The sequence below is a fragment of the Protomyctophum bolini genome (genome assembly GCF_963924005.1).
Source record: "Protomyctophum bolini genome assembly, chromosome: 15".
NCBI classification, from domain to species: Eukaryota; Metazoa; Chordata; class Actinopteri; order Myctophiformes; family Myctophidae; genus Protomyctophum; species Protomyctophum bolini.
This window is the reverse complement of record NC_137876.1, coordinates 24,378,135-24,400,780: the sequence shown is the minus strand read 5'-3', so window position 1 is coordinate 24,400,780 and position 22,646 is coordinate 24,378,135. Positions and strand designations below refer to the sequence as shown.

The window sequence follows — 22,646 nt, the reverse complement described above, 5'->3', positions numbered from 1 at the left end:
GTACTTCTACTCTAAAGTACTCTTCTGTGCCTTGTGGATAGAGAAAGATACGCACCCCCTTACCTACCTCCGGGGGAGCCTCCTGGCCTCCTCTGGAACCTGGAAAAGAAGAAGAGAAAGAGTTATACAAAGGTCCAGTTGGTAGACTGCCTAGACCGGGTGTCTCAGGCCCCAACTTTGTACTTACCTTGTGCTCTGACCGTATGCTAACATCCCCTCTCATCCTCTGCAGTGACGACTCCCGCCTCGGAGCCGGGACCTCATGCAAAGAATATTACTGTCTGAATTCTGTTTGTGAAAACTGACTTTGTTTGAACCTGTTGGAGAAATAAAGCAAGGGGCGCCATCGTGTGTCTAACCCCTGAAACTGCACTCTGAGTTGTATTTCCCACCCGACCTCCCACAATACACATTCACTTACTGTACCACCACTGTGGGGTCACTCTCCCTTCTCAATGCCTAATTTGTACTTTTGTACGCGCCCGTTGTCGCGCAGCACAAGTGGACTATTTTCTGCACGCGGCACCAAAGTAAAACGGGGGCTTTGACGCGGCCTTGCGCCATTCATTCACATCAGGTCTTACTCTTTAAAACGGGGGCTTTGACGCGGCCTTGCGCCATTCATTCACATCAGGTCTTACTCTTTAAGTAGCGCGGAGCCGGTGGAAACATCCAGCGGTTGTTGGAACCAGGGATATTTCACAGCTGAGTGAGCCTCATGCCCAAAGCATGTTTAGCTCTCTTACACTGTAGCCTGGACAGGGAGGGGGGGTGGTGGGGGGGGCTTTATTTGATGGCCAAAACACACAACTGCACAACTCATCGGGATTCTGGACGCGTGGGGGCATGGTTGATGAAATGTGTGCGCAGCAGCAGACACACACACACACACACACACACAAGCGCGTGCGCGCCCACACACATAATAACACACCGGAGAGCCAAATACTCAAACGGCTTACTACAGCGTTGGGGGGGGGGGGGGGGCAGGCTTCGGCTCCAGGCTCCCAGAGGTTTGATGAGTGAAATGGATTAAGCCCCTGTGATCAATAGCCTGAGCGAATACACAGATTATCAGATTATCAGATTAGAATCTGTCCCCCTACTGCCAAGGGGAGCCAGAGAATACATTAAAACCTGAGGTGCCTTGGCAAGATTCAATTAATCAGACCACAGGTCTGTCTCCCCCCCCACACCCCGCCCCCACCCCACCCCTTTAAAGTCAATTCCAGGAGAACGGTATTGTTTTGCCGCAGTTGGCATACGTCAGAGCAAGGGCATATCAGTCCACGGAACACAACCAACGCTAGTGTTTTATGCACAGCAATCTTCTCTTCTGCCCCAAAGAAGTTAAGATGTGAATATAAATGGAATCAAACTGCTTTGTTTTAGGGTTTTTTTCTTCTTCTTTTTTTTTTTGTCCTTTTTTAATTACAAATCCAAATGTGTTACACTGTTGTGTAATAGTTGTCCTTGAGAAGGGGGGGAGCAGCTTTATTATAATTGCTGGATAGCTAATGATCATGGGTGCAATAAAGCTTGGTTAAATTAACTTAGATTTCGTCTCCGTCCCAGCATCACCCGCGGTGCCGTAAACAAACCATGCTAGCACACAGAGGCAGTCTAGTGGGGCTGTGACTGTGGTGTGCATGGGCCATGCTAGCACACAGAGACAGTCTAGTGGGGCTGTGCAGTCAGATACTGTGGTGTGCATGGGCCATGCTAGCACACAGATGGAGTCTAGTGGGGCTGTGCAGTCAGATACTGTGGTGTGCATGGGCCATGCTAGCACACAGATGGAGTCTAGTGGGGCTGTGCAGTCACACGTACACTGTGGTGTGCATGGGCCATGCTAGCACACAGAGGCAGTCTAGTGGGGCTGTGCAGTCAGATACTGTGGTGTGCATGGGCCATGCTAGCACACAGAGACCGTCTAGTCAGTGGGGCTGTGCAGTCAGATACTGTGGTGTGCATGGGCGATGCTACAGTAGCACACAGAGACAGTCTAGTGGGGCTGTGCAGTCAGATACTGTGGTGTGGCATGGGCCATGCTAGCACACAGAGGCAGTCTAGTGGGGCTGTGCAGTCAGATACTGTGGTGTGCATGGGCCATGCTAGCACACAGAGACAGTCTAGTAGTGGGGCTGTGCAGTCACACACTGTGGTGTGCATGGGCCATGCTAGCACACAGAGGCAGTCTAGTAGTGGGGCTGTGCAGTCAGATACTGTGGTGTGCATGGGCCATGCTAGCACACAGAGACAGTCTAGTGGGGCTGTGCACTGTGCAGTCAGATACTGTGGTGTGGCATATGGGAGCCTTCCGGCACTGCCATCGTTCCGGTGGCAGTCAGCGCAGCAACTGCCTCTCTGCCAAAGTCATACCCAACCACCAGCCACCCACCTGCCACCTCTCCCACCCCTTCCCAAAGCTTGCAACAGACCGACTAGCACCGTGGCACAGTCGCCACAGACGGGGAAGTAACATTAGCTGCCGTGGTTATAGCCAGGTGTGGCCAGGGATCGTATTTAAGTAGACTTTTGAGGTACTTAAATGTTTTGGTACTTGATACTTGGGCTTTATGAAGTGAAAACGGTCTGGTATACTCAGGCTATCTCTGTGTTTTTATTGCCTGTTTTTATCTCTGTGTTTTATTTGGACCTATTGTGTCTGAAATAAAGTTAATCATTTTACTCCACTGCAATATCTCAGATATAAGTAAATATTGTGCATTTTTATTTCACTATACAATTATTTGACAGCTGATGTTGCCCAAGCCTACATTATCCAATTAACACTTGTTTTATACTTTAGACAGACAGGCAGGCAGGCACTAAGCAGGCAGGCAGGCAGACTTAACTCACCACGCTAGCAAAATTGCATCTGAGCCAGTGTTGCATCTTTTATTTTGGAGTGTCGCTTTTTCCCCTTGGTGGTTTGGAGTTAAGTTATTTTCAAAGCTGAGCAGAGCACCCACTGCCCTAACCAAGGGCAGTTTCCAGAGGAAGCGCTGCACCTGCTTTTCTTTCTTTAGACTGACAGACTTGCGCCTTGGCATGCACAGACGGTGGCAGGCTAATTAGCATTTAACAGTGGGGTGGCTACCCAGGCGAGGCTACTGTATAACTGTCTTATCTCTCCCCCTGCAGTGTGTACGGTTGCCCCCTGGCTAAGAAGAGGAAAGGTGCAGACCGGCCGGCCCTGGAGCCCCCCTCCCCGAAGAGGGGGGCCTACCTGGAGGACGCCATGGACAACTCCACCATGGAGGAGTGCTACGAGACAGACGAGGACAACGCCACCGAGGAACTGGAGGACAGGTAGAACTACCGCCGCTATCGCGTTGATTTTGTTGACTAGAACTATGACGAAGAAATGTTGGTCGACTGCCTTTTTACACATTTTACAGTGAATAAAAACTAAATAAGAACTAAGCTGACTAAAACTATGACTAGATATAGCCTACTGACAATTCCGTCAACAAATAAAAACTAGACTGACTGTTAGGGGGGGGGGGACTGGTGGAGAAGAGATTGAGTAGAACTAAAAGACAGGTCGATCATTTTATGTTTGGTTTCAAATTAGCCGATGTACAAGTTGTGAGCTTGTAGATCGGCTTTTTTGAGTGAAACCAAGAGTAAAATCAAGCATTATGACAACATCAAGGCAACAAAATCAACTGTAGATTTAGTTGACTAAAATCTTATGATATTTAGTCAACTAACACCCAAAGGTAAAACATTTCAGACTAAAACATGGACTAGCCACGTTATATGATATTTAACCTCTTCACACTTTTCTTTTCTTTTTTGAGGGGTGCTCCAATGCATGGCTTTTGAAGGTTACGTCATGTGGCAGGTGGTCTATGGACTTTTGTTTTTAATGCAGTTTACAGCATGATCAATGCTGATGAACAGACAAAGCCAGAGAACAAAATATACATCAACGGCAAAACAAGAAAAAAAAAACAGATTTGTCTGTCACAGAGTGGCGCGCTACGAGCTTGTAGGTCTGCTATTTCTTTTTTTTAATCGTGAGAATGTGGCGCAAATCGTGACAGAAAACTGCCAGGATTTAGAAGACATTTTATACATTTCGATTTTGGGCAGAGGGAAAGTAGAGTGACCGTGACGACGTAAGTCGTCATGTGGCCATGAATACATCTTGTGACTCATTGCTCCGTGTTACACAATAACACACACTGTGACTGCATTCATGTCTGGTGGAGGACAATGGGGATGATGATAGTGTCAGACTGTTTGCCACACCACTCAAGCACTAGAAGGACATTTACTTCATTAGCATGACGAGTTTGAGCAGTGGTACGATGGCAATGGTCTCTTGACTTTAAGCCCAGAAAACACCCGGCAGGTATATAGAGAAGAACTTGAACATGGCAAGGATAAAGATGATGAACCCACTAGAAGACGACAAGCAAATGGACTATTTAGAAGAAATGACGGTGGAAATTAATGAAAGTGACTCTGACATAATATGTGCAGTTTGTGCACGCTTCTAAAAGTCAAAATGATTCTGCATTTTCCAATAACTCAAGAAATGGACAGGGTAGCTGCATGGCGATCTCTATAGACGAACACAGTGGGCACCCTTCACTTCACACAAGTGTGATATTTTTACCCTCATTGTCGTTCCTGATTTGCCGGGTGTGAAATTCCACCATTTCACACCTGGTACAATTTCACACACCAATTTCATCACATGGTTTTTGTTTTCTGTGACGCCGTAAACGCCTGTCTGATGAGCATATATTGTGCATGCTTGCACGCCACCTTTGCTTAACGTATAGACTGACACCACGGCGCGTATTCAGAGCTTCAAGCTGTGACTCCGCCCACCCCCGGGGGAAGTTGAGATTTGCTCTCGTTCACTGCAATGCAATTTGCGGCATTTCCAAAACAACATTGCGCAGAGTAGCGATTATCAAACGTATTTGCCATGCCATACGTTGAAAGATCTGTTGCCCGTGGACAATAAGGCACGCTACCTCCGCAAGTTAGATATTATCGGCATGGATGTTTGTCCGTATGTGATTAAGGATTGGACCAAGTTGCATTGGCAGCCATAGGAAATTCTTACCCCGGGCTAAAACCGGATGTGACATTTGTGGGCGTTCCTGTCTAGCGTGGTGTCAGTCTATACGCGTCTCAGCTTCGAGGCGTCCTGTATAATGAAACTGTGATTGCAGGCTTCTGTAAAGGCTGTATACTGTATATTGTTTGTATACCGTATACTGCTTATAGATAGCTGTCGTTGCGCTGGTCGGGATATCGTTGTTGACAATGGGTCTGTCTGTATTTTTGGTCATGCATTAATTCATTGGTTGAATACTTTATTTACACGTTTGTTAGCCAATAGTACATTCAAAGGTTATTCTAAAGGCATAACACAAACAGCCCCGGTGGCTTGTTTCCATTGCGGTCCATACTCAGTTCATCAGTAATAATATATACCGGTAATAAATATTAACAATTATTGGTGGAAAACGCAGTATAGCATCAAAAGGTATATTTACAGAGAAATGAGGGTGGGGAGCAGAATATGCTGCTACCAAGGTGTTCACTGTTCATCAAGTAAACTACTGCATGCTCGCTTGACATTCTTTTAGGTTAGTTTTGAGTTTGTGTATCCACCTCTTTTGGCGGGAATGCACTGGGGCTCCTTCAAGTGTTTCCACACATGAGCGGAAAACGTCCGACGGCCACGGACAGAAGAAGCTGTCCGCAGCTTCTTTTCCGAGTTTTTAGACAGCTGGTGGATGGAAAAGAAGCTCCACCTCTGCGGCTGACTGACGCGACGGGCAGATTCCCGGAAAACGCTCTCCTCCGCGGCAGTCAGCCGTGGAGGTGGAGCTTAATTTCCAGCCACCAGCTGACTAAAAACCTAGAAGTCGCTTGTAAGTATTGGTAGTTGCTGGTTGTGTTTCTTTTTTGCTTGTTTCTAAAGTGTACAGTAGTTGCTTATTTGGGCTTGCTTCCCAATGTTGTTTCTTCACGTCAAGGAATCCCATTAATATGCAATTGTCCACGGATTTGTGTTGTAAAATGTTTAAAAATATATTCAAAGGACACAGTTGGTAGTGCTGTCGCCTCACAGCTAGAAGGTCCTGGGTTCGATTACCCGGCTGCTTGTTTCTCTTGCAAAATCACTGGTCACAGCAGCAACAGGAAGAGGAAGTTATGCACACACAAATAGGGAGTTGAGATCTTCGATGGGTTTTGTATACGGCGTTCCACATTTTGGCTCCAGGCAGCAGCATGTTTGAGATGCATTTCTGGGGGACTATAGGTCAGATGAGCTCCCTCTGGTGTTAGTTAGTGCAGGCTATAATGGTGTATGATGTCATTGATGGTGCTTGTTTGTGATATTTTCTTCCTACCTCACTGTACTTTCCCTCGCGTTGTAAATTCACTGCTGTGCTGCCTATGGGGCCTGCATGCACCGTGGCGGGATCAATAAAGGTCCATTCTGTTCAACAGGGAGGAAGACGAGGAGGAGGAGGAGGGAGAGGGCGGAGCGGTACTAGAAGAGGAGGTCGAGGTGGAGGAGGAAGAGGAGGAGGAGGAGGAGGAGCAGGGCTACCAGGAGGACTATCAGGTGGAGGAGCAGACGGAACACGAGGAAGGGGAGGTGGAGCGAGGGGAGGTGGAGGAAGGGGAGGAGGGCGAGGATGAGGAGGAGGAGGAGGTGGAGGTGGAGGTGGAGCAGGAGGAAGAGGAAGAGGAGGAGAGGGTGGAGGAGGAAGAGGAGGAGGAGGAGGAGGAGGAGGTGGAGTACGATGATGACGGGGAAGAGGAGGAAGCAGAGCAGAGTCGAGGACAAGGTGAGTGCCTCTGTCTTGTGCTGTGCAGTACTTAAAGATGGAGTGCCGTGATTTCTTTCCCAGTTTTTCATGCGTTCATGAGGTGACAGTACTTCATTAGACACCTTGGTGTGGATGTGATGTGCAATGATGTCTTCCCTTTGTATTTAGTATCTTCCTGGAGGCTGAAACGTTGACAGTCAAACGTGCCAATGAAAAACAAAACGGGGATAAAGTGATAAATCACAATATCTTTTCTGAAAATAATGGTGAAAGTGAAATTGGTTGATTTTTATCTGCGGCGTTTATATATATTGAAACAATGACGAGTATTAACAAGAGATTATTAATACATAATAACAATAAATAAATAATTACAATAAATAATCGGACCCATTGGGAAAAAAATAAAAAGGTATTTTCACATTGGAAGTGACACCTGTTTGCAGATCTGCTGCTTTTGATGGTTTTGTGTGATGCTGTAGTATGCAAATTTAGAAGAAAACACAAAAACCTAAAAGATGGACATAAGAGGTTTCTGCCCGACAGCGACGATTACATTTATGCCTTCACCTCACCGGGTTGAACACAATTCGGGGGAATGTGTTTGATATTGTTTTGGTGTTTCTTATTCTTTGTGTGTTTTTTTTTGTTGCTCTGCCTTGGAATGATGTAGATCTATCACCGTATTTATCCCATCCCTACAGTGACAGCTTTTTTTCCCTCCGTCCTCCCTTTGATCTTTATAGACACACTTTTTTATTTATTCAGTTATTTGCACTTTATATGGGCATGTGTTGTGGTTGTTATTGTTTTTAGATGACGAGGTGGCTACTGCACTCGAAACAGAATATTTACAGCTATATCAAACCCTCTCACCTGAAAGAGAGCTGAGATTTGGCAGCAAACGGTTCACTTGTTAATTAGTTAGTTTGTTTGAGATCTTACATTTTTCTGGTTTTACTGAAGAGTTATTGTCAGTTGATTGTGAAAATCTGCTAGTAGGTGAGCTGTGCGTGCGTGCGAGCGAGCAAGCCTGACCAGTTTGTTTTGGGAAGTCTGGAGCCTTGTTCTAAGGACCTTTGAGGTGCTGTGGTACCAGGAGGTGCATGCATAGTCAAAGAAACCTTGTACGAGGGTTCCTGTTACGGTCTTCAAGGTGTTTTTGTTGACCAGTGAGGAGATCCTGTAAAGGAATCTTGTTCTTTGGTTGACCTTTTTGATTACGTTGGTGGCCATTTTATCATCGGAAAGATTAGCCTCCAGGATGGAACCTAGGTAGGTAATTTCATCTTTACGTGTGATAACATTGTCACCCATGCACTCTAACCAAGAAGCCATTTGCCTTGTTGAGATTACTATTAGATCCAAAGAGAATGGATTCAGTTTTTCCCAGGTGTAAAGATAGTTTATCAGTTATGGCAGTGGGGCCTTGTGGGGTTGGAGGGCACTCAATTACCTCATCAGTTGTTACCATAACTAGTTTAAAATCGTCTTTACAAATCGTCTACAACAAAGAGCCCAGAGTGGGAGGGCAGTTTGTTAACCAGAGTTGTTGCTATGTTTGTAAAGAAGATATTCAATATAGTTGGCCACATCAAGCTTGTCAGTGATGAGAGTGTCGTTCGATTTGATGTTTATGTTTTTGAAAACCTGGTTTTTAGTTTCTGACCGCAGCCTAGTTTATTGTTTAGTAGCTTCCAGAGCTCACGATGTTAAGTACTGAGCAGGGTTGGCGTCAGGGTCCAGCAATCACTGCCGTATAGGAAAACAGACTCTATTGTTGCATATAGGTAGAAGAAGCTGAGTTGGATTTGATGGGGGAGGTTGGAGTTTCATACACTGGTACTTGAAGTCCTTATCTTCCTTGAAGCCCTTAACTTAACTTAACACAGTGCCTCCTTTTGTTGTCAAAGGTGGATGTTCCGGTAAGATTTTATAGGTGATAACCTCAGCTTTCTCTGCATATTCTGGGGGGAGAACAATAGCCAAAAGTAGCTGTAATTTAGCTGTAGACTAGCACATTTCACTGTAATTTAGCTGTAGATCAGCACATTTTGGTGAAGAGATTTGGTGTAGGCAGAAAAAAAGGTTTATTATAGTGTGCTGACCATATAAGGAGTTTCTCCCAGTCCCCAGTTAACCCCTGGGGTAAAAAAAACCCGTAGGTTTTGTTTTTGGCTATAGGGTTTGCCATCCTTCATCCAATCAGGATGAGAGGGACCTTCCTCCAATCTTGACCGAGTGGGGGCGGGCCTTGGTGCACGTGCTTTTGTCCTGTTGCGTGTCCCCCCACTGTAGAGTGTGTGCATATCTTGTTACCAGGGCGGGTTTTCCAAATCACCCAAATCACTGAATGCTCCTTTAAGTCTAGACGTGGTTAAGGACTGCATGCGATTTGAGAAACTGTTGCCCCACGTTAGCCTGGAAACCAGACCAATCTGCCTGTGTGAGGAAAAAAAATCCCCTCTGCAGATTTGGTCTGGCAGCGCTCAGTTGTGATTGGATTTCACTCCCTCCAAAGTAGTGAGTGGCCAATCAGGGCCTGGTATGCAAATAATATATAGGTCCGGTTTATCACCATGGGGCATTTTTATGTATTTATTTATTGCCCTTTGGAAATGCAGGTTCCACACAGAGAGAGATTCCAGACATGGCCACGCCAGGCTCGCCCCACGTATCGTACCACCCCTCCCCCCACACACCATATACACACCCCCCCCCCTGCCCCAAAACAGCAGATTTGGCAGGTCTCTCTCCAGCAGATACAGCTTTGCACCCCCGCATGCTGCGATTGGACTTGACAGTGCCTTCAAGTCCAATTAAGAATGAAGCTGGGAGAGAGAGAGAGAGAGCGGTGCGCTAACCCTGTTTGGTGCGTCGTGCGTCAGGCTCTCTCTAGCCCACCCAGCGCGTTAACCCATTTTGGGCGCGAACCCCTTTTGGTGTTTTAAACATTATGTTTTAATTTTGCTATTGAAAAATAGCAGATCTACAAGGTCATAGCGCGCCACTCGGTGGCTCGCTATGATCTTGTATAGGTCTGCTATTTTAGAAAAATCGTGAAAATGTGTCTCAAATTTGCAATGTATTTCTCATAATAACGTTTTTAACTCAAATCTTTGCTTCTGGGGGGGGGGGGGGGTCCCTGGAACAACATATTTTCAGATGGGGGTCGGAGGCCAATTACAGATAATTTTTGGGGTCCTTGACATGAAATATTGAGTGATATATAGGTCTAGAAACATAGGTATTTCAGAAAACTGTCAGGATTTAGAAGGCCTTAATGGGTTAATGCCGCCGCTGCAGTGCAGACGCAGCCTTCCTTCCTTCCTTCCTTCCTTCCTTCCTTCCTTCCTTCCTTCCTTCCTTCCTCCGTCTACCCTTCTGTTGTCAGAACGTCTCCCCACCTGGCCGCTCATTAGGCCGCCGTCCAGAGCCGTCAAGGCCGCGCGCGGCGCAGACGCTATAACAAATAGGTTCCCAGACGTTTTAGCGCCAGACCCAACAGAGAAATTACTGTATATAGATACTGTTTGCCCGGGACCCAAACTAGTGAAAATAGCACATTTACAACTGTATAAGCTTGTAGATCGGCTATTTTCACTTTTTTTATGGAATCTCTTAGATTTGTTTATTTTAAAAATGTATTATTTTTCTTGCTTGTTTTTTTTGTTTTGTGACACTTTTATTATACTATGAAATGGAGATAAATGTATCCATGAATCCCCCCCACCCACCCCACTCCCACACACGCACGCACGCGCACACACGCACGCACACACACACACACACACACACACACACACACACGGTTGGTTGTTAGGCAGATTCTAATCTGGCAAGCTTTGAAAAGGAGCTTCACTGCTCTACTCTCATGGTACGCACATTTCCGTAGAGCTAATCCAGAGCCATTTGAGGGCACGGCGGCGGTCGCTCAGCCCCCCGCCCCCCCCCCCCCCCCCCCCCCCTCCCTCAATCTGTTTCGCTTTCCCGATCCCCTTTGTGTACCCTGATTGCTCTTTAAATTGCTTTCCAGTGCCATGTTTCATAGCATAAAAAATTAAACCCTTGGTTGGTACAGTATAGCCTATGGTTGCTGTGGGAAGCCCTCCGCTAGCTGTCGAGATGTGTACCCGGTCATTCGTGACTGTATTTCTCTTTCTGGTCCACGGCTCTCTGTCCTGCTAAGCCCTGCGTGTTGTGTTGTGTTGCTCTCATTAGATTGTGTCTGTCTTGCGCGTATACGCCGTGTATGTATATCGTCGCTGGCAGGCATAGAAACCTCTTATCTCTCATATTTCTTCTGGAAATGATGCCCTACTTGATCATACAGCGTGACGCGAGCGTCAAAAGTAGCTGATCTACAAGCTCGAGACGCAGCGCAAATCGACACATTTTGAGCCTGTCGATCTGCTACGTTTGCTTTTATTTATTTGCTTCTTTTTATAATCCTGAAAAGTAACGGATTTGGACATATGAGGTTTCCCCCCCCCCCCCCGCCGACCAGAGACGATATGCATTAAAAGATTGTGCAGGCCGTGTGCGCCGTAAACCTCTTCCCAAGCGTGCTGTTTGTCGGTGTTTGTGTATGCACATAAAGATGAGCTCGGATTCCTTTTTTTACAGTATATATCCGTCGTGTTTACATCTTTGATCTTATGGAAATGTACGGCCGCACACGCATCTATTGGGGGACTGTGGATGAGTCTTTTGAATACGGCGTTAATTCATATTTCAACGCGGCCGATTACACTTTGCTGGTGTTTTGTCAGGTGACTCTCTCTCTCTCTCTCTCTCTCTCTCTCTCTCTCTCTCTCGGTCCCTCCAGAAATCAAAGTCACATTTATTATTTCTGCGTGGTGGGCCCTTGGGTTTCGTTTTCCTCCACAGGAATTTAACCCATTTAGGCCTGACGTCGAAATTTCAAAAATGTCTTTTAAAAAAAACCTCATGTTTCTATATCAGTGGTTCTCAATATTTCATGTCAAGGACCCCAAAAATGATATGTAATATGCCGCCGACCCCCATCTGAAAATATGTTGTTCCAGGGGACCTCTCCAGAAGCAAAGATTTGAGTTAAAAACTGAAACTTTGAAGGCACATTTTCACGACTTTTCAAAAATAGCAGACCTACAAGCTCGTAGCGCGCCACCTTGTAGATCTGCTATTTCTCAATAGCTAAAGTATAACATAGGCCTAATGCTTAAAACACCAAAAGGGGTTCCCGCCCAAAAGGGATTAAGTGGCGAGTGTGGCGCCGATGTGAACACACCGTGTTCTTGACAGTTCAGGGCGGAAATGTGAAAGGAGAGATTGGAAGTGCTCCAGAGAGTGAGTGCTTGAAATTACTGACAGAAGAGATTCAGTAACCTTTTCGCAGCCTGTCGGAATCAATTAGGCATGTGAAAAGAAATTCTGAAAAAATTGAAATGAATTGAATGAAAAGAGAAGACTTTTGAGAACGGAAAAAAAACGATGAATGGAGGAGCGACAGGGGTTCATCTTGTTGTAGAGCTAACACCGTATTATTTCTGACATTTACAATGTCCAAAAAATTTCTCCCTCCAATTCAAAGGTTCCGACTGCCGCATGGCGAGTTGAAGATTGTGGGCATACAAAAAAATTCAAAATGGAAGGTTTTGGTCCAAATATAGCAAAGGATATAAAGGATATAATGCTTGGTTTCATTATTCTCCTTTACCACAGCCTGTTCTATTGGAACTTTCCCAAATCCACTATATTCCACTTCCTGCACTCATGTCCAAGTCAGCGCACGCAAGCTGCTGTTAAGACTCTCAAAGTAAATTATTAGGGGGAAGCAAAGAGTTCCTTATCAAATTTAGAGGGGCAGAGCCCAGAAATCTGATTTAGCAGTAAAATAGAATGACGGAAATGAAATTACAAGGCTTTTTTTCCCCTCTCTCTCTCTCTCTCTCTCTCTCTCTCTCTCCTTCTTCTCCGCCATGCACAAACAGAGGACGATCGGATGAGTAGCGGCGGCGAGGGCGGCGGCGGCGGAGGCAATCCCAAGAGCGGCCTGCAGGCGGCGACGGAGAAGGACGACAACAACAACGACGAGTACGAGAACTACGACGAGCTGGTGGCCAAGTCGCTGCTCAACCTGGGCAAGATCGCCGAGGACGCGGCGTACCTCGCCGCCACCGAGTCGGAGATGAACAGCAACTCCTCCAACAGTGCCGAGGAGGAGGAGGAGGAGGACGAAGAGGAGGAGGAGGTATAAACTCACCTCTCACAGCACTGCTATACTCGGGTGTGGAATGACCGACCGAGCCCCCAGGAAGGCTGGCCTATAGCGTTGAAGCCGCGAGACGTATAGTGATCAGAGCTGGAACCTGCGGGGCCCGTGCATTTATCACAAGGAAACCCCGCCCGCGCCGCTGGGGTTTAACATTGAGCGCTCGTTTGCACCGCCGCATTTACCAACCAAATGTTGGTTGGTAAATGCAGAAGTAGAGCGTTCTTCCAGGTGCTTTAAAACGCCTCTGAACACCTTTCGCTGAAATGAATAGCAAGGGGCGGGGCTGTCCGCACTCTATCCTATGGGAATGCCCTGCCCCCTTCCCTCAAATTCTCACAGCAAGCAAACCACTGTCTTCTTTTAAAACGGGACTACATAATTCACCTGTCAGTATAGAGATCAAAGGGACAAAGGGACCTATACTGGTCCCTTTGCCCCACCTCTTTATCCCTCCCCAGCCTGTACATACAGTATATTCCATGCTTGTTGTTGTTTTAAATTATTGTTCATGTCATGATTGCGTGTGAGTGCATAGGAGGACCAGAATGGAAACAAGGCCGCAAGGTCTTTCTTTCGGTATAACCCTTTTGGACCAAATGCTTGACTGTACCTTGTGCTGTTTGCATTTATATATTGTCTAATAAAATATTCAATTTATTATTCAAAAGGAGGAAGAGGAGGAGGAGGAGGAGGAGGAGGAAGAAGAGGACGAGGAGGAGGAGGAGGAGGATGAAGAGGAGGAGGAGGAGGAGGGGGGCGACGCGACAGCGCCGAAGGGCGACCTGAGTTTGGACGTGGACAGCGACGTGGTCCGGGAGACCGTGGACTCCCTGAAGCTGTTGGCGCAGGGCCACGGCACCGTGCTGGCCGACAACATGGCCGACGGACAGGAGTACGCCGAGGGCGGCGCTCTCCAGAACGGCGGCCGCGGCGACTGCCTCCGCAACGGGGGCAACGGCCACGGCGGCGGGCGGCCGGAGGACAGCGACGAGGAGGTGTGTCTCAGCAGCCTGGAGTGCCTCCGGAACCAGTGCTTCGACCTCGCCCGCAAGCTGAGCGAGACCAAGTCGACGGTGGACCGGCCGGGCGGCGGCGGCCTCCCGTCGCAGCTCAACCACTACTCCGGGGGCGGGGGCGGCGGTGGGGGAGGGGACCACCAGCAGCTGCAGCTCCAGCAGCTCCACCCGGGGGCCTACGAGGACCACCTCCACCAGAGCCACGAGGAGGAGCGGCGGACGCTGGACAGGAACTACTCGGACATGGTCAACCTGATGAAGCTGGAGGAGCAGCTGAGCCCGCGCTCCAAGGCCTTCTCCAGCTGCGCGCAGGACGAGCGCTACCAGCACCACCACCACCACCACCACCACCACCACCAGCGGACCGACTTCGACGAGGACACCACCTCGGTGACGTCGGACCGCTCCGAGGAGGTCTTCGACATGACCAAAGGGAACCTGTCCCTGCTGGAGAAGGCCATCGCGCTGGAGTCGGAGCGCGCCAAGGCCATGCGGGACAAGATGGCCGCCGACGCCGCCCGGCGGGAGGGCGTGCGCTACGGCGGCCACGACGACCACGGGCCGCGGCACGGCTACGGCGTCGAGCGCAAGGCGCGGCTACACGACGGTATGAAGAAGCCTTTCTACCATAAAGGTGAGTACTGTATGAGATGAAACACGCCTATGCATGCCATGCAAGGACAATTGAAAGGGTGAGAGAATAAGTCGTAGAATGTACAAATTGAACCAAATAAGGGTCCATTTGGTTCCATTTGTACACTTTCAAACTCACAGTCCTATAATGATCCATTCGGGAGCCCCCTCAAAGAAACATCGAAGTCCATGCTTCCGCAATTGCACACAACAACGCGAGTAAAAACGTTTGTCTGCCAGTGTGTGCCATTGCATATCTATGCTGTTCCAGAGGCTAGCGGGCATTCTGGGAACCTCACTGTAACCCTAATTCCCCCCCCTCCCCCCAACCCCCTTTTTTTTCTCCAGCCAATTTTGGAAATGCACATCTCGGTAGCAACGGGAGCGGCAGCAGCAGCTTATGTTGTTAAAATAGGCCAGCGTGCAAACATCAGAGGGTAGGCTTGTCAGGCATAAGTAATGGCAATCTGCACGGCCTGTTAGGACCACAAATCTCTTCCTGCGATGCAGCTTGGGGTAAAGCGGACTATTTTTAAACACAGCACAAGGACTTCGTGAAGGGAGGCTACCGTTGCAATAATATACAGAGGCCTACTGCCCATCTATGGACACATTCTAAGGGGTATCGAGTGGGTTTGTTTATAGTACAGGACATGTTCATGTTCTTGCAGCGTATACCTAGCCTGGAAACCAGACAAATCGCCCTGGGGAGATTGGTCTGTACTCTGTCCTCGGTTGGAGTTACATTTCGCTCACCCCAGAGTTGTGGGTGACAAATCAAATCTTCAGACTAATATCTACACGGTGATATTAGTCTAGCCATGCCAGGCTAGTGTATACCCCCATGCGATCGTCCCTTACAACAACAGTTATATTCCACACTGCCTACAGTGCTGTGTAGACTGTGGCGGCTTCTGATCATGGCACAACGACAGTCAGGCCTTGTCACCCAGCAGCACCAGTATCTGCTGTGCGTCTTGTTTCCATGCCTACACACAGACACCGTACTGTCAGGAAGACATTAAAGTGGCATTTCCAGTATTCCACGCGCCGGGCTTCTTCATTTAGCTCCTGATTAATCCTCTCACCGTGGCCATTACTAGAACAATGCTCTATTGATGATAAGAAAGGCTAACACATTTCATATGGCACCCACAAGTAAGTGATCAGATAAGGGCGGCAATTACAAACAATCCCCCGCAACTCAGCTATAGGTCCACATTGCACCTTAAATGCCACACAACACACAGCATCAGGTACGCATACGCAGACGCACGCACGCACACACACACACACACACACACGCACGCACACACACACACACACACACACACACACACACACACACACATACACACACACACACACACACACACACACAGAGAGACACACCCTAGAGTAAGTTAAAATGCCACACAAAATGCAAATTTTCAAAAGCACTCCATGTGCCCCCGTGTCTGGCTAATGCCAGAATAATGAGAGGACGCGAGGCGGTCGTGTGGCGATAGCATCTTTCCCCCCCCGGGCGCGATAGTGGCAGACACTCGTTGACCACGGTTCCTGTGTGTGATTTATAAATAACGCACGGCCGGCTGGAGAGGGGGCGGGGCGGTCACGGACCACGGTGGTGGGGGCGGGGCACGCGGGGGGGGGGGGGGGGGGGTGTTGGGAGGGCAGCTCCCCTAAAAAAGAGGCACGAAGGCCGAGATGGAAATTGAACAGTATCCGAATGACCGATAACCAGCGACAGGCCCACTGACTGCACATTCATTATCCAGAGATGGTATGGTAATGGAGGCCATTTGCTATGCAGAGCGCAGCCCGTCCACCCGGCCACAATCAATATCCTCTTGCCTCCTAATGTGCCTCCTCCTCCTCTTCCTCCTCCTCCTCTTCCTCCTCCTCCTCTTCCTCCTCCTCCTCCTCCTCCTCCTCCTCCGCTGTGCGTGCCACGCCGCGGGGCCACAAGCGGGCGTGCAGCGGATGCAGGCACGCCTGTGTACAGTACAGTACAGTACAGTACGCCGCAGCATGTGTGATCATCAGACTGTACAGCATGTCATCGCCGTCAGGGCGGAAAACTCTTGTCTCCATGTTTGAACTCGTGCTTTTTTAACGACCTGTTTCTTTCGCTGTATCGAATAGTAACAGTTTTGGACATATGAGGTTTCCCACCCGGCAGACGATATGCATTAAATGGTGCGTGTCCATAATTATATTAGTAAAAAGAGCATAGACACAACATCTGAATTATACTTAGTATAAAGACTATTCAACATCTGAATTATACTTAGTATAAAGACTATTCAACATCTGAATCATACTTAGTATAAAGACTATTCAACATCTGAATCATACTTAGTATAAAGACTATTCAACATCTGAATCATACTTAGTATAAAGACTATTCAACATCTGAATCATACTTAGTATAAAGACTATTCAACATCTGAATTATACTTAGTATAAAGACTATACAACATCTGAATCATACTTAGTATAAAGACTATACAACATCTGAATCATACTTAGTATAAAGACTATACAACATCTGAATTGTAGTATAACGAGTATAGATACAACATCTGAATTGTAGTATAACGAGTATAGATACAACATCTGAATTATACTTAGTATAAAGACTATTCAACATCTGAATTATACTTAGTATAAAGACTATACAACATCTGAATCATACTTAGTATAAAGACTATACAACATCTGAATTGTAGTATAACGAGTATAGATACAACATCTGAATTGTAGTATAACGAGTATAGATACAACATCTGCATTGTAGTATAACGAGTATAGATACAACATCTGAATTGTAGTATAACGAGTATAGATACAACATCTGAATTGTAGTATAACGAGTATAGATACAACATCTGCATTGTAGTATAACGAGTATAGATACAACATCTGCATTGTAGTATAACGAGTATAGATACAACATCTGCATTGTAGTATAACGAGTATAGATAAAACATCTGCATTGTAGTATAACGAGTATAGATAAAACATCTGCATTGTAGTATAACGAGTATAGATACAACATCTGAATTGTAGTATAACGAGTATAGATACAACATCTGAATTGTAGTATAACGAGTATAGATACAACATCTGCATTGTAGTATAACGAGTATAGATACAACATCTGAATTGTAGTATAACGAGTATAGATACAACATCTGCATTGTAGTATAACGAGTATAGATACAACATCTGCATTGTAGTATAACGAGTATAGATACAACATCTGCATTGTAGTATAACGAGTATAGATACAACATCTGCATTGTAGTATAACGAGTATAGATACAACATCTGAATTGTAGTATAACGAGTATAGATACAACATCTGAATTGTAGTATAACGAGTATAGATACAACATCTGCATTGTAGTATAACGAGTATAGATACAACATCTGCATTGTAGTATAACGAGTATAGATACAACATCTGCATTGTAGTATAACGAGTATAGATACAACATCTGCATTGTAGTATAACGAGTATAGATACAACATCTGAATTGTAGTATAACGAGTATAGATACAACATCTGCATTGTAGTATAACGAGTATAGATACAACATCTGCATTGTAGTATAACGAGTATAGATACAACATCTGAATTGTAGTATAACGAGTATAGATACAACATCTGCATTGTAGTATAACGAGTATAGATACAACATCTGAATTGTAGTATAACGAGTATAGATACAACATCTGCATTGTAGTATAACGAGTATAGATACAACATCTGCATTGTAGTATAACGAGTATAGATACAACATCTGAATTGTAGTATAACGAGTATAGATACAACATCTGCATTGTAGTATAACGAGTATAGATACAACATCTGAATTGTAGTATAACGAGTATAGATACAACATCATGGAGTCACAACGTGTCGCACCACGTGCTGTGAGCTTGCACAATGCACATTAGCTATTTTCGGCGCAGGACACCTTCTTACAAACGGGTATTAAAGCGCAAATAACATGCATTTTAAAACTGCTTTTAATATTTAATAATCATATTGTCTATGTCCCTCAAAGTTATTTCTAATGGTTTGAGCCTCAATCACCAATCTGATATAACCAGGCCTTGGCATTTCTTTCTGGACTTTGAAAGCAGTTTTAGCTGCAGTACCACAATGTCCTGAGTTGGAGAGGGTGCTGATATGCAGATTATTTAATATTTGAGTCATTATAATACTGATGCTAGATAAAACCAGGCTTGTTTCCATTCCATGCCAGCTTGGAAAATCAACAATGGTGGACATTGTAAACAAAGTGGAAATGCTAATTTGGAACTGAAGTCTGAAGAAGAGGGGGAATTATACAAAGTAGGGTGATATTGATGACATCACGATGAGGCCAAAATCAGTAGAGCTGTTCCTGAGAGCAATTTCCATTAAAACACCCATATGACATGAAGGCCTGATTGTTCAAAATTGGTTATTTGTGGGGATAGAAAACACACATGGGAGCCCCAAAAACACAAAAGAAATTGAAAAAGTTGAATTTTATGTTATAGGTCCTTTAAACAGGCAGCGGTGCGGTCTGTTCAGGTGGCTGTAAGGCGACTGATTGGCATGCGTCTTGCACATGCAATAGAGCCACCCCCCCCCCCCCCCCCCTTCTTTACCGCATTACAGTACAGCCTCAGTTCCTTTATCAATGCACACGGGGGGGAATCCCCATTCACTATATCGTTGCCAGCCCAGCGAGGCCAGACACGACATTTTAGCCACGATGTTGCACCAAAGTTCATGTGTCGTAACGTGACACAGACAGATGGAGCTATACGGCTGGGGGATAATGAGGTGCTTTTTTTTTATATTCCCATGAATGATGTTCAGACGCCGGTGTTTTTTAGTGTGACTCATACTGTACCAAATGTACAGTATATGAGTAGTAGGTGTGCTCTCTCTCTGCCATCTCTCACTTTTGCCCTTTTTCCTATAAGCGCCCGCCCGCCCGCCCTCCCCTCCGGTTCTCCTTTCTCCCCTCCTCCTCCCCTTTTTTCCGCCACTTCAGCCCCGGCCGGTTTAGCAGTATAAAGGCCTGAGGTAGAGAGAGGTACCAGATTACAGTATAAAGGCCTGAGGTAGAGAGAGGTACCAGATTACAGTATAAAGGCCTGAGGTAGAGAGAGGTACCAGATTACAGTATAAAGGCCTGAGGTAGAGAGAGGTACCAGATTACAGCATAAAGGCCTGAGGTAGAGAGAGGTACCAGATTACAGTATAAAGGCCTGAGGTAGAGAGAGGTACCAGATTACAGTATAAAGGCCTGAGGTAGAGAGAGGTACCAGATTACAGTATAAAGGCCTGATCTAGAGAGTGGTACCAGATTACAGTATAAAGGCCTGAGGTAGAGAGAGGTACCAGATTACAGCATAAAGGCCTGAAGTAGAGAGAGGTACCAGATTACAGTATAAAGGCCTGAGGTAGAGAGAGGTACCAGATTACAGTATAAAGGCCTGAGGTAGAGAGAGGTACCAGATTACAGTATAAAGGCCTGAGGTAGAGAGAGGTACCAGATTACAGTATAAAGGCCTGAGGTAGAGAGTGGTACCAGATTACAGTATAAAGGCCTGAGGTAGAGAGAAGTACCAGATTACAGTATAAAGGCCTGAGGTAGAGAGAGGTACCAGATTACAGTATAAAGGCCTGAGGTAGAGAGAGGTACCAGATTACAGTATAAAAGCCTGAGGTAGAGAGAGGTACCAGATTACAGTATAAAGGCCTGAGGTAGAGAGAGGTACCAGATTACAGTATAAAGGCCTGAGGTAGAGAGAGGTACCAGATTACAGTATAAAGGCCTGAGGTAGAGAGAGGTACCAGATTACAGTATAAAGGCCTGAGGTAGAGAGAGGTACCAGATTACAGTATAAAGGCCTGAGGTAGAGAGAGGTACCAGATTACAGTATAAAGGCCTGAGGTAGAGAGAGGTACCAGATTACAGTATAAAGGCCTGAGGTAGAGAGAGGTACCAGATTACAGTATAAAGGCCTGAGGTAGAGAGAGGTACCAGATTACAGTATAAAGGCCTGAGGTAGAGAGAGGTACCAGATTACAGTATAAAGGCCTGAGGTAGAGAGTGGTACCAGATATACAGAGGCCTGTGAAACTTTAATGTAGTGGTCTTGGCCTTCTGTGGTGCTGTCTGAAGTTCTGAACCCCAGTCCCACCCCCCCCCTTCCCTCCACCCTCTCCATGCCAGCTCTTTGATAAGGAGCTGCAGTCTCCGATTTGGTCACGCAATCTGATTCATCACAGCACCCAGATGCTCGGCAGTGCTCGGGCATTAGCGATACGGGATGACATTGCATTTACTAAGTCCTAATTTTGATGATGTGAAAACATAAGGAAAATCCTAATGCCCGTATTGCAACAGGCAACAGTTAGATCTCGAATGTAAGAATAGAAGAGTCCTTGCCCTTGTTGTCCTGGAGTCAAAGTGACTCTAAGGTGGATGCTCTGCTATTTGAGTAAAACGAAGCCCATTGGCGTGGGTTTGGCATCATTGCTTTTTGGTGGTAACTGTATCTGAGCGGGGTTTTTCAAGAAACAGGAGAGCCAGGTTTTGGAAGGGAAAGACAATCTCATCCTGTGTGGCTGGGTCGGTGGGTTTTGGGTCTGTGTGTACGCCTGTTTTGTGTGTGTGTGTGTGTTGTGTGTGTGTGTGTGTGTGTGTGTGTGTGTGTGTGTGTGTGTGCGTGTGCATGTGCATGTGTGCGTGCGTGCGCGGGGAAATCAGAGCAAATAAGGCCATGCCAATGTGCAAGCATGACAGACAGTATTGACACATCTAAAATCTAACACACCCATTATTAAGAACACTGGCGCGTTTCGGCAGTAGCCTTCTTCAGAGCCAGTCTTAATCTCTTATTTTGGAGTGCCGCTTTTTCCGTTTAGTTGGTTCAAAGCTGAGCACCCACTGCCTTAAACAAAGGGCAGTTTCCAGAGGAAGCGCGCCTGTTTTTTCTTTCTTTTTCTACACCCATTATTACCTTCATTAGCTGCAGCGTTGTTTGCATCGCTGTACAGTGTTATCATGCAGCCTGCCATGTCTTTAGCCTGCTATGGTTTTTAACCGGACGTTGGAAACCAAACTACAAAATCAGCCAAGGGTTTCATGCCCGCTCCACAATAACAGAAAACAGACACTATAGACCCGTCAGCCATTTGGGGTTTAATCAATGGGGAGGTTTGCGCTGCATTGTAGGGGTGAGGAAAGGAGGAACATTTTTGAGGGGCGCCAAATATATTAGCGCCCCTCACTTCACACAGGTGTGATTATTTTCCTTTTCTTTTTTTTTTAATACAAATAATCACAACAACGCACATAATCAAAACATGCTTTAGTCGTTCAATGAATCAAATGCTACAAATAGATATCATGTAAATGACCTTGTGCAGTCTCCAAAAGCCACAGAGAGATCAGGTTCCTTTGAAGTAAAAATAGGAAGGACTGATGTCCCGGAATCGGACATTGGTGGAAAAGTAACTAAGTACATTTAACTAATTTTTATGTACTATTACTTTACTTATGGGTATCTGTCTTTCTACCTGTGTCCATTGTATGCCCATATATGGAGGTTTCTGTATAGACTTTATCTGTCATTTTATCCCTTTTATGCCCACATACGGTGGTTCCGGACAACTTGATATCCATATACTGTACTGATTGGTGATTCTGGACACCCATGTATCCAAATAACTCGATGGCAGCCACCACACTCCCTTGAGTGAAGTGTGTCAGTCCCATATATTATGCACGCCCATATGCAAGACGTACACAGTATATGCACATAGTGGTCAACTCCGTGATCCTGGACAACCGGCTCTCCATATAGGCCTGTATAATGGCTGTATCGGGTTTGTCTGAATCA

The 22,646-nt window shown here is 46.2% G+C and overlaps 1 protein-coding gene across 1 annotated transcript in view; it reads left to right on the top strand.

Annotated features, from left to right (window-relative positions):
- The window catches only part of myt1lb (myelin transcription factor 1-like, b), a gene marked incomplete at its 5' end in the record, with an annotated part of 117,368 nt that overhangs the window by 39,565 nt on the left and 55,157 nt on the right, over positions 1-22,646 (top strand). Inside the window, 4 exons of the mRNA XM_080783500.1 lie at positions 3,148-3,315; positions 6,493-6,836; positions 12,794-13,053; positions 13,746-14,727. Coding sequence (XP_080639626.1) covers positions 3,148-3,315; positions 6,493-6,836; positions 12,794-13,053; positions 13,746-14,727 — 1,754 coding nt within the window. The remainder of the gene's footprint in view (positions 1-3,147; positions 3,316-6,492; positions 6,837-12,793; positions 13,054-13,745; positions 14,728-22,646) is intronic.